Genomic DNA, 13,108 nt, shown 5'->3' with positions numbered 1-13,108 from the left:
CCACTGTATCTCAGCTGAGTGAAGATGTGGATTTGACAGCATGATTTATCTTAGGCCTAACTCCTCACCAGCAACTAAAAATACCTCATGGTGCTTTGCCTCCCAGCTCCTCTTACCCTCCTTTGCAAATATCACACAGCTGAGACCTGTGCATGATGGGATTGATACACTCATCCCAAGACTTCAGACTTAGACCAGATTTATTTAGTTTTTTTACAGGCTATGCTTAAAGGTCTATAAAGTTGCTTGTGATCCAGTCACATAAACATATACTCACACACCACTGACTCTGCTCTTTAGAAACAAAATAGGTCATATAATCTCCTCCTATAGTTTTGCTGTCTTTGACATTTCAAAGGTTATCCCCCAGTGGATTCGATAAGAGTGGCCATTTCAGAGAGCACTTGGTGTGTCTTTGGTTTGTTCTGGTCGGGTTGTGTTTGTGATTACTGTTTCATTGTGGTCTTTCTGAACTTTGTAGCTGATGTGAGTGTTCACTGAAACCTCTGTCAACAGATGGTTTAGTTTTTCCCTCTTGCCCGTTTCCTTTCCGTCATCCTGACAAGGGGTGAGAGCAGTGCCAGAGTCCCTGTCAGCGGAGAACAGCAGTATGAACAGCAAACATACAAACAGCCCACTGCATACACGCCGCCACATCAGTGTGTGGCATGCACTGACAATACAGTGCTCCACAGTAAGCTGTAAAAGATGAAGGACAAAAGAGTATTTGAATTGCAAATGAAAGCACAGGAACCCGTTTGCTCTTTCATTTAGAACATGTTGTCATTTTTGACTAGTGCTCAATGACCAGACTTGTTTGTTTTTTTTTTCTTCCATTGTTCTGTTATTTAGCTTAATTAAAAGTCTGCTTTTATGTGGACTAGAATTTTGGAGCTGTATATAAAAGTATATTTTGTCATATCCAGTCATTTTGCTGTCAGAAGAATTTAAAAGCCAGAATATAACCTGAATTCTCCTTTTTTGGAACTTTCTAGAGGGGGCATGACTGTGTCTGTGTTTGAGTGACAGTTGCTGGCAGGCTGAGTCTTGGCACAAGAAGAGAAAGAGAAAAAAAAGCTGCAGCTAAATTCACAGCATTTTTGTTCACAGTGTTAATGAATACGAAGGGCTAAATAAGCTTTGTTTAAAAAAACTGTGGCTTTCTAAATGGAGAAGCAGTTAAGAAAGCAGTTAAATAAAAATATTTCACTCTTTGTATAATAAGATAAGAAAGAAAGATTTTGTTGCTTTTTGTTTTGAAAAAGTAAACTAACTATAAAGTAGCTCAGTGTTGTCCTTGGGTTATGGAGTTAGCGTTCTGTGCAGGTAATTGCTTTTCCTCTGACCTGACTTCTGATTATTTTGGGAGATCAGGATGCATCACTGAACAGTGCTGCTGCACTGCTTGGGGAACTTTGATTGTTTATTCAGATATTAGCTCTTGAAACACATAAGCAGAGACAATTTGAGGGGGTAAATAATACAGGTATTCTTTAAGACATTATAAGACTTAATGGGGGGACAGAATTTTATAAACAGAAAGTAATTGCCACAACAACAGATAACCTGGCTCCAGGGATAACAAGCACAATATTAAAGTTAAAGTTAAACAAAATCAACCTTACTGCTTGAAGTAAGGAGTCCATACCCCATGTTTGAAAGAGCTAAGCAGCACATGCAGTTTGAACAATGCCAAAAAGGGCCCTCTGGGTCCGGCTGCAGCTTGTCTCCCTGACTATGATGAGCAAGAGGAGACGGTCACACTTCAGGGAGGAGGATAGCAAATAGCTTGAGGAGGGAGAGGGCTGAACAATCCTACACAACCCAGCACAGCAGGGGCAACAAAACAGGACATGAGTTGCTGTTTGGTCATTTGAATCATTTAATGAAAAGTTTAGAGGAGGAGGAGAGAAGATATCTGTAACACACCGCTGACTGGAAGTGGTGAACATCTTTATTTGTGGACTTTTCGGTGTGCTTAGTGCAGAGTGTTGTTTATGTGTGAGCTCCTCGGCCCATGTCCAGGTGTGCAGACAGTCGGCAGACTGTCCTCTCTCTGTAGGTCACCACCTCTGTGTTCACAGCCAGCTCTTCACAGTGTCAGTGCTGGGCATTATTTTTGCCAACGTCAAAGCAGAAAGGACCTCATTGTGTCACTGATTTCAAACAGTAAAAAAAAGCAAATATTTTTCAGAACATTATACAGTTAAAAAAAGTTTAAAAGGCATGTCTTTGTTTACAACAGCAGGAGGGTAGAAGATTAAATTAGATTATGCTATTGTGTTCTCAGGAACAAAAACAACATTTCAGAATGGCTCCTTCTGCTTGAACAATGCAATTGCTTTGCCCAAACCTTGTCATCTCTCATTTCTTCATTTCGTCTGTTTCTTTCGTCTTTACTTTTACTTTGCTTTTTTTTCCTTCTTTCTCCTGTCCTCATTTAACATACAGGCTGAACAAAGAATTAAAATAATCTGAACGAAATTGCAGTGAAAGCAGCAGAGAAACTAATTTCATGTTTGCCCAGAGAATATTCCCCTCTCTCTAAATGTGTGAAGCATATGGTGCTGTTTGCCAGATGCAGGTGTTCAACCACTTTCCATTATATACTGTAGTAGAGTAGTAGTACTGTAGACTTTCCATAAAAAAAGGACTTGGAAACAGCTCCTAGAGTTGCTTGTGTTGATGTTTTTCTCAGCATTTCAGCGCATAATTGACTGCTTGGTGTGTGTGTATGGCTTTTATGTGTTGATGGTTGGTTTTAGGATGATTGCTAAAAGATGCTAAGAAGTAATCTTGGAAGAATTATAGGGACCGTGACTACACAGGGGAATGCTTCACAGTTGGGTGAGACATAAAAAGTGTAATTAGTTATTTCCAGTTTTTAACTCTCCCTCTCTCTGTGTTGCAGGATGTCCTGGGTCTGGGCCAGAAGCTTCCCTACAGATCTAAGAGATCCCTGCTCGTCCCTCCTATGATTGTAACGGAGAACCAGAGAGCTCCTTTCCCCAGGATCATTGGCAGGGTAAGAAACGTATGGTCCTATCAGACACTCAGTTGGGTTTGATATCCAGCTGCATCTGTATCTAAAATGAGCAGGCTGTATTTCAAAAGAAAAAAAAAACAAAGCTGGGTGATCACCATGGAGACTAAATTGCTTAAGGTACAGAGCCAAGTGTTGAATATTTAAACATTTAGGTCTGTGACCCTTTAACTGTGATGTTTTTATATCAAAAAAGATAAAGTTTTTTTAAAAAAGATTTCTCTAATTTTTTGCTAAAATACAAAAAAACTGAAAGTTCTGTGATCCTAAAATATATTTAAATCACGGAGCAACATTATAAAACTGGTAAAGGTTACTGTTAGATGCATCCGATTCTTGTTCCTTATGAATTTCTTATATACACATTTCTATTTACTTGATGTGATTAAAGTCAAATTGCGTGGACTCTTTTACAATGGACTGTTTTAGTAGCTTGTTTTACCTTAGTTAAGTTTGGCTGGGAAAGGTCAGTTGGGATTATATCTTCTTCACATTATACAGTTCTTTTCATGGTATACAAACAGTAGGCACAGTCTAAGTAAAGCTTACCTGAGTTATTGCAATGTTAGAAAGAAAAAAAAAATCCAGTTGCATTTTTAGGCCCCTTAACCTTTAAGAAAGTTTGCCACCATCAGCACACCGCAGGTATACTGTCAAATGTCATTAACTTGTCCACTTTAATACCTCATGTCAGGAAGTCTTATGAGGACTCCTGCTGACACAAAAAGTTCAGCATCTGCTGCTGTTTTCAATATAGTTTTTACTGAGTGCTGGCAGCCACGGTTAAACGGCTGCTCAGCAGAGCCATTCTTCTTTACCTGACTAAAGCTACTCTGATCAGTCCCGCTTTGATCTATGTTAATAACATTGATTCATCAGATCTGGTTCATGGGCTACTTTCAAGTGTTGTTTTGTATGTCTGTGCACAATTATTGTGTGGGCAGTTTGTCATTGCAGCACATTTACTTCAGGATGTGCTCCCATGTATTTCTTCTCCCTGTCCATCACTGTGTAGTACTTGTACTTGTACTTTTTCTCCCTTCAGTTTCCACTCACACTTATAAATCAGTAATTACCATGTACAAATATCTCACTTGAGTGCCTGCAAAAGTGAGCAGGAAAAGCTGTGCAGCTTTCTATATGTTAATATTACATTTTTGTCTGTTTCTTTGTTTATTACTGTGCATGAAGACTAGATTTTCATATGTTTACGTGTTTTTAAAATATACAAATAGGCCAACAGTCATGTGATTTTGCAGTTACAACAGACTCAGTCAATCAAACATATGAAACAGAAATATTTCACTGTTTATTCGGGTGAAATTATACAATATTTTATATGTGAGCAGCAAATATATATGTAACCATTTTTTAGCCTGATGAGCAGCAACAACTGTAAACAGATGGATTCTAATTTGGCCTTTAAATAAACTGCCAATCCTTACTTCTCCATACTTTTTCCAATTAAACATATGTAACATTGGGTCTTTTTTCCTGAATAAATAAATAATATTTCTGTTTCATTTGTTTAATTAAATGATTTTTTTTTCTACAGAGTTCACAAAGTGTCAGTCAGCATTGTGTGATTATATTAATCTCTTATTAATATGAACAATCCCCTCTCCCCCTTTTTGCTTTTACATCTGAAAGCATAAGAAATGTAACTCTGCTCAGAAGAGTTAGTTTATACACTGCTTTGAATAGTTTAAGTGCAGAAGAAGAAGCTTTTATTCATTATGTGTAATCCACACACACACAACATCCCTGCTTGTTGGGAAGCTGCAGGGACAGCCAGTATAGTGTGTGTGTGGGCATGCAGGGTTAAGGCACTGCTCAAGGGCCCAGCAGTGGCAGCATGGTGGTATCATGATGAACACAGGCTAAGGTTTCCATATTTTATTTCAGCCTGAGCACAACTTCAAGATTGGCTTTGCAAATCAGTGAAAGCAGAAGCATATTGCATATACCTTGGGGCTCAGCATTGCGTGATTGGCTTTCATGAAGAGAGCGTGTTCGTTTCCTCAAGCAAGCACTGAGTACAGTAACTAAACCACGTTATGGTTTAGTTATAGCGATGCTGAGTTCATCCAGCCATAACAGTTTAAGGCAAGACCAGAAGATATCACCTTTAAAGTAAAATGCTTCCATATAATGATAGAAAAAAGACACACAAATACATTCTTATAGTTACTCTCTCAACTTGATGTCTCTGTAAGAGTACATTTATGGCTCAGGCAACAAAAAAATTGAGTAATCAAAAAAAGTAATCTAAAATACATGTTCATTCAAGGACATGTTCATATTACAGGTTACCATTTTCCCCTCTTATCTGTGCTGCATTTTCTATTTCACTTTTTATCTGATTTCGTGAGAATGAATGTGTTTCGACACTTTTTTTTGTAATGGAAAGCCAGACATATTCACAGCTTTGTGTTTTACATTAGTGTCTGGGATATTGTGTGCAATCAACTGCAGAATTACATTAACACTTTTATGTGGACACGCTGATGAAATAGACGGGTAGTGTAAACAAAAGTTAACCATGGAGACAGACATCTTCCTCTGTGTACTGTATTAGAAGAAAAAAAAAAGCAATTGTGCTCATGTTACATTGCTGATTGACAACCTGTTTAATTCCGAGATATTCTGCAGATATTGTCTGTGTCCTAGTGGACACTGAAATCTGGGGTAATATTTTATAATGTGAAGTTTAGCATGGTGTCTGCAGGATTTATTCATTGTTTCATTACTGATGAATGGATTTATTTGTTCCTGCTGAAAAGGCCATAGATGATGTGACACAGCTAATTATTTATATGGCAGATTATAAATTAGGTCATTATTTTAATGCCTGAAGCCCCTGCATTTTCTCTTCCATTCATTTTTTTGTTTTCTCAAAGCTACCGAATTGTTAAATTTAGTTTGCCGTGAGAGGTCTGCCAAGCAGGAAAATCACTTCACCTGTGTCATCTCAGGCCAAATGGTCAGCCACAAACCTTCTGATTCCTAAGAGTCTAGATTTATCTCTCCCTGTGTTACAAAACTTTGATGTATCTCTGCATGTCAGTCAGCTTTGTTCTAGATAAGTCTGGGCACTAAAAGATCATCCACATCTCTCTTTGCCCACTGAGAGTAACATAAAAGGATATCCCATACTGAGCTCTGCACATAATAGGTAATTGTACCCTAGAGAGCATGACCACAGCACAGAACCTGGCCCTCCAGCTCATACTAATACTGCACTCAGTGGTCCCTGTGAAGAGACTCCAGAGCCTGGAGGGTACCATGTTTTTAGTAAAGGACATGAGACTTGATGAGTGTCCATGTGTCAAACCATTAGGTGATATCTTTGACTTGCATGACATAAATTATTTTCTCTCTTCCTTTACACGTTGGTCCCTTGATTGCCCTGTTCCCCATTCCTACTTCTCGTGACTTTCCATTTGCCAGTTCCATCTTCTTTCATGCCTCCATCCTTCTTCTCTACCTCCACACTCAGCTTTGCATGGGAAGACAGACTAATGCTGGCTATTTTATCCAATAGAGGCTATATGTTGGTGACTTGGTGAAATTGATTTTCCACACCAATAGCTTTCACTCTTCTTATACAACCTACCACTTCCATATGGCAGCCATTCATTTTTCATACTCCCGTCTCTCCAGGAGATAAGCAGCAGGAGCGGGGGGGAGTTCTGCAATTTGACATGTATGACTGTGTGAATATGCACACACCATGCAAGGAGCGCATGTGTGTTGTTAGAGGGATGTAGTGGGGGGGGGGGGGGGGGGGGGGGGGTGGCGTTGGGTCGCCTGTCAGCAGGACTTGCAGGGGAAGGCTGAAAACCTTGTTGTTTATGTCACACCTCCTGCTAGCTGTGGAATTGTTTTGATACAGAGGTCTCTCCCCTGCCCTCCCCTGGGGGCCCATAAACAGCTCACAACAACTCACACAGCAGCTGGAGCATGCAATGAAACTGATATGCCTAAATGTTTCTCTTAGTGCACGCCACTTCAGTCTCTGCTGATAGGGCCATTTTTTTCAGTCATAGCTGAAGGAGTTATATGTTTATTCCTTAAGCTTTTTTTGCTCATGTCTGGGATTCAAGTGTGAGTCAGACATTATTCTGACAGCGAGACTGAAGGATGAGTAACCACACTGTTCCAGGAGGAAAAAAACAATAATTTGTGTCTTTTAGTACTGTACAGTTTTGACCAACCCTTTCATATTTTAGGAGAACTGGATACTGTGTTCCAACATGTGCCTCAAGGGACCTCAATGAACAGGTTTTTTTTTTTCCACATTTATACCAGTCTTACGTTTTCTTTTAATAATTCAAATATTAATTTCAAATATACAATTTGTAACATGTAATAATAAGCTGTCCCACAGTTCACAGTACTTGCTGCTGTAAATGGCAGATGAGTCTCCTCAGCAGAGTTAACCACAGTTAAACCAATGTGATATCATGCTGTGGCATATCAATGAGTTTTAGTGACATTTTGTGTGTAACTTGCATTTTAAACCACTCACATGTTATTCAATGCTGTTTCTGCCTGAACAGAAAAGTCCTGCCATATTTGTCGGCATCACTGAAAAATGGAGCAATATAGCCACAAGGTGGTTCACCCAGGAGCCAAAGGTTCACATCCTCCCGCATCAGCCCTGAAAGGTTGTTTCAGTAATTTATTTTTACTTTTTTTTAATTATTCAATTTTAATAATAAGTCAACAGTACTGATACACTACAATATAAGCCGGAGTGTCTCTTTGTGGCCCCATGGAACATTCAAAGCAATTAATTAGAGAGCAGCCTCAGGTTACCTGCTTGCCAAAAGTTAGATACACATACACACACATTTGGCCTTTGTATAGAGCTCAGCCAATGAGGGAACTTTTTTTTTAATAAATACTGACATACCTAGGAGGTGTCATGTTCAACCGATTTTTAATTCATAATTATTTAGCAGTATTTAATTAAGGTTTATTGGGTGTGAGGCACCTTTATTTTTAGGATAAAGTGAGTGCACACCATGCCCTGCATTAACTAGACTGATGTTCAGTTTGCTCTTGAGTGTTTGTTTCATTTTCCAAGCTGAACAAAATAAAATGTTATTACTGCTTTGAAGGTCATCTGACCTTCATTTACAAGGGGAGGTTTTGGTAAAGTTTGTTTGTTTGTATGTTTGAAAGCCGCTGTATTTCATCAGTAATACCCGAGGACACAGATACTTTAACTCAAAGCATAAAGATGAGGTCTCTTGTCTTGTTTTTTTTCAATTTCCATGAATGGATTGCTGAGTAGTTAGGAACATTAAAAAAAATGCCTCCCCCCAGTCACACGGCGTGGGGTTCCATCCAAGCACTGTCAAACCTGTGCACATTATCATGCTAGCAGCATTCAAGCATGAGTTCCAGTCCGTGGTACCCCTTTTCTTTATAACAGAATGATTCCAAATTCTTGAAAGCCAATAACTCACACATACTAGGTCACACAACAAGAAGTGCAAATTCTCTTAAAAACCAAAGACACTAAAGGAGCTTCCTTAAATAACAAACATCACTTCTTTCTGTAACACTATCTCAACTTCCGGTGCTATGCTGTCAGCAAGTCATGCTGTGTTTATCGATCCTTAGGGTCCAGCTCAGAAATCCACACAATGTGTGGGACTTAACGTTATAGCCCTAATAATGTATGGTTGGCTTTAGCCTTAGCAAATATAGTAAATAGAAAAGGCTGGTCTGCCACCTTTGTTTCATTCACTCAGTGCTGGATGCATTCTGATGCCTGTCAGTCGGTATGCTTCTGCTTCATGTTGCTCCAAATCTAGTGTCATTGCACCAATTTATAATAGTCTTTGTGTGTGTATGTGTGTGTGTGTTACTCATCTTTCTTGTTACTCAGGAAGTGAGCATTCTGGATGGTAGAACTTTCGGAAAAAAGCGCAGCCTGCAGGCCTCGTCATTTAGTCTAATTGACTCTCATAATTGTCTTAGGAAGACAAAGTTCCTCCCTTCCCCTCCCTGTCTCTCTTTGAGCATGTTAATCAGGCCTGTTTGTGGCGGGTGTTCGCCGGCGGTGAATTTAAACTGTCTGATGCAAATATCCAATTCGTGCCTGGACCCACAGAAACACAGAGCAGATGTGAAAGCCATTTTGATGAGAGGAGCTTAAAAAAAATGAGAAGTAATAAAAAACACATTTGTCAGCTGTGAACTGCCCAAGAAATGCTGTCCTTGTGTGAGCTTAAGCGAGACTGAGTGATTGCTCATCCCACTGATTATAAGAAAGCCAACACAGACAGCCATAGCCTTTTTTTTTCTTCCACGGCCACATGCATTAAATATAAATTTTATTTTTAATAGACTGTTTTACGATATGTGATCAGGTGTCAAGCAGTATTTTTTTAATTTTAGATAAAGTATCCTTAATAAACACATTTTCATAGTGTATGTATATGTGAACTGAGAAGCATCTGGGAGCTTTCCACCCACCTTAAACATGCCCATAGCTACCATGAGTTAATCACATGATCCTGATAGGACCAACACGAAGTTGTTTGGACACAAACACATAGATGCTAACTTGAAAGGATGGATGATCATTTGACTGGAACTGTGGTTATTTTTTTAAGCGTGTTAAATGGCCTGCATTCATTTGTGCACCCTGGTGGTCACGTGGATAAGCATCTGAAAACATACAGTTGAGGTAGGAGTTACCATGGTAACCAAGAAAGTGGCAAAGGAGCTTAATGCTGATGTGTGGGATACCCTTGGGTACCACAATCTGGCTCTGCTGTGGTTTTGTCCTCATCTTGGCCTTAAGCGCTACTCTAAGACATTTAAGAAGCAGAGTACTTCTGAGTGCTACCAGTCCAGCTTAATTCTCACACAAGAATCTGAGTGTTTAAAAAGAACTGCACACAAACAAGACACTTCTATGCTTCTCTACAGTTTGTACTTCTCCGCTTACAATACGAACCTCTACTTGTCCATGGTTAAAATCATATTTGTTGTCATATTCTGATGCACAAACCAGAGTACATGCAAGGTATCTTACTTTGAAAATCAACAAGATTCTTGTCCTAGTGCCAGTCTTCATGTCCATGTGAATTGCTTGCTACAAAATGATACAGCTTAGACTTGCATATTTTCGCATTATTTAGTGGAGCAGATTGGAGGGGTTGCTTCTGGGATGCACTGTGGTGTGCCTGCACTCATATGATTAGAGTGGCTGTGGTCAACTACAGTGGCAGCAGCTCAACCGGATCTCCACTCAAATGTGCCTCGTGGGACTTATAGCGGTGAGACATCCAGGTTATACAATATCACAGAGCTAAGTTCTATAAGCAGGTTTGTTTATTCATTTTTAATTGTTGGGAAGATCTTTTTGTAAAGATGACAAAACAGAAAACAAAACAGAGTATGTTAAAATAGTAACATAATAATAAAAATTAATCAGTTTCCTTGGTGAAAATCTGAATTTTGAGGCTCCACAATGCCACTCTGAGGACATGTAATTAATTTATAAATTTACTTGTTACTACAAAAGAATCAGGTTGCAAAGAGAAGCATGTCTGTGTGAATTGTAGCTTCTCACAACAGTCCCAGTTGACCCTCTTAACACAGCGTTGACACTTGATAACACTCTTGTCTTTCTCTTTCTTCCTTTTTTTTAAACAAGCACCACTTCTGATTGTTGCAGGCTTGTTCTGATTGGCTCAGGATGTGGTGGTTGATGGGTAATGATTAGCAGAGGCCTGGCTAACCAATCAAAGACTGTTAATTAGCCCCATTGTTTTTCTCATCATCCTGCAATGAGGACATGCCTGGCTCTACCCGTCCGTGTCTTAAACCAGGCCTTTCCACCTCACCTCGTCCTTCTCATTAGCAGACTAGAGTGGCAGGACAATCAGGCAGAGCACTGGTCCAAGCCTGGCACACACACAGACACACATACACACACAAAGGCCTGGTCCCAGGAGTCCTTTTATGGCTAGTGATTGTCATTCGCAGCTGGCTGTATGACCTTGATAGGGATAACAGAAGCACCACTGAGGGATGCTACTGCATACTCACACACACGCATGCACTAGAGTCCCCCCAAAAAAGCACAAGGAGTGTGTGTGTGTATGTGTACAGAATTTGCATGATTAAGATTGTTTTTTTCCCTTGCTGTAAAAAATGAACTTGTACAGTTTGCACAAGAAGATGTCTATGTACATATTTGTACATAAATGGTACATTTTATGGCTTGCCCTCCTGACACACACACACACACACATTGTTGCTGATGCATTGTTTTGGGGCACGATCGCTCTGTGTGCTCTGAGGAGTTTGCTGTTGTATTGCAGCGCCACACCTCCTGTCATCTTCCTGCAGTATCACAAGCCCCACAGTCTTTCATGTCTGCTCGGCTGGTAATGAGAGCTGATAGAAAGAGGTGAGATTCTCCCATCAGTCCTCCCACACACACAGAGGGAGACAGAGTCAGCGGAGACAGAGCCACTGGGTGCACATTTCTTCACCAGCATGCGAATACATCAATGCGCGTATGTGTATGTGCGCTGCAGATTATCACACTTCTACCCCACAGAGAAATCTCCTAATCAGTCTAAACTTCTCCTGACACTTCAGTTACTCTTCAGCTGAAGTTATTGTGTCTTCATCAGTGATATCTCCCTCTCATGCATTCTCTACTTCCTTCTGTCTGTTCTCTCCCCCCATCCGTCCTCTGTCCGTCCGTTTTTTTCCCCCTCTGCCCCCCTTCCCCCTTTGTGTCTATCAAAGTTTGAAGCTGAGCCATCTGTGTATCCAACTAATGTTGCACCACCTTTTTTTCATTTTCTTCACCTGACCCAGTTTGTAACACTCTGCAGGTGCTGGCTGCCACTGTGTCCAGAAATATCTCTCTCCTTAATGACAGCTATACCACCTGTGTGAGTGTGTGCACAGCATGTCCTCACAGGAATAGAAAGATGAGGAAAAACACATAATGATAGCCTCCTAGTAAGAGAAAGCACCCCTGATATTGTGACTGTCAAAACAAAAATATAAGATTTTGGGGAAAAGAACAAGGGGAAAAAAGATGGAGAAGAAGTGGAGAGAGCAGACAGGGTCAGAAGGGAGGAGATTATTTCAGTATGTGGGTATTAGGCTTAAACAGTTGTCTTGTGCTATGATTTTGTAACATGTCTGACATCTCTTGCTCTCACCATTTGGGATGGCAAAGAAATCTAGCCGAGGGAGTGTGTGCAAGGAGGATAGAGCACAGAAAAATGATGAATGGAGAAACAGATATGGATGCTCAGCAAAGAACGAGGATGGACATATTAGAGAGAGTAACAAGTGGGGGGAGCGAGATGCCTAAGAGCAAGAGAGGGAGCAGAGGGAAAAGATGAAGCAGGGCATCGAGATAAATGGCAGAGAGCTCTGGAGAGGCTATGTAAGCGTTTGAGCTTTGTCTGGCATTGGGTCTATACCACTGCAGTCTCATGTCCCATGCTCTTTCAAGTGGGAAGTAGAAAGGCCTTCACTTTAACTATCGTCCCATTGAAGTGCACTCTCATTAAAGGCGACCTCGTGGCACCCCTATGATCAGAAGGCCCAGTGTAGGGGGACCGTTTAGATCCTTCACTCACAGCAACAGTGCTAAGGCCCAGAAGGCTGTTTAAAGTGTGTGTTTGTCATGTGGGAGAAAACACTGCTGATTAGAAATAAATCAAGATTAATTACCAGGATTATTTGATGACTTTGAGCCATTTTTTTCATTGTTGTTGTTCATGCTGTTGGTTTTTGCATTCACTGAAAATTACACTAATCCAACCATTGTTTTGTCACCTTAGTCATATCTTGTATCTTTCCTGAAATTTTAATTTGTTCCTCTCTAGTATTTATCACGCCTCAGTCACGTCTTATTGGAGGGTTTTTCTTTAGTTTTCTACACTTAAAAAAAATACATCTTTTAGTATTTAATAAATAATGAACAAATATCTGCTGGGATTGTGGGAGCTTTTGAAGATTCTTAGACATACAGTAAAAATAACTGACTGGTTCTACCTTAAACCA

The 13,108-nt window shown here is 40.1% G+C and overlaps 1 protein-coding gene across 1 annotated transcript in view; it reads left to right on the top strand.

Moving 5' to 3' along the window:
- Window positions 1-13,108, top strand: part of cdh13 (cadherin 13, H-cadherin (heart)) — a 269,402-nt gene that overhangs the window by 108,323 nt on the left and 147,971 nt on the right. Inside the window, exons 4-5 of the mRNA XM_028407949.1 lie at window positions 2,912-3,025; window positions 12,531-12,536. Of these exons, the coding sequence (XP_028263750.1) occupies window positions 2,912-3,025; window positions 12,531-12,536 (120 nt within the window). The remainder of the gene's footprint in view (window positions 1-2,911; window positions 3,026-12,530; window positions 12,537-13,108) is intronic.

Source organism: Parambassis ranga, chromosome 6, assembly GCF_900634625.1.
Source record: "Parambassis ranga chromosome 6, fParRan2.1, whole genome shotgun sequence".
Taxonomy (NCBI): Eukaryota; Metazoa; Chordata; class Actinopteri; family Ambassidae; genus Parambassis; species Parambassis ranga.
The sequence above is the reverse complement of the archived record's forward strand: the minus strand, read 5'-3'. Positions and strand labels throughout refer to the sequence as shown.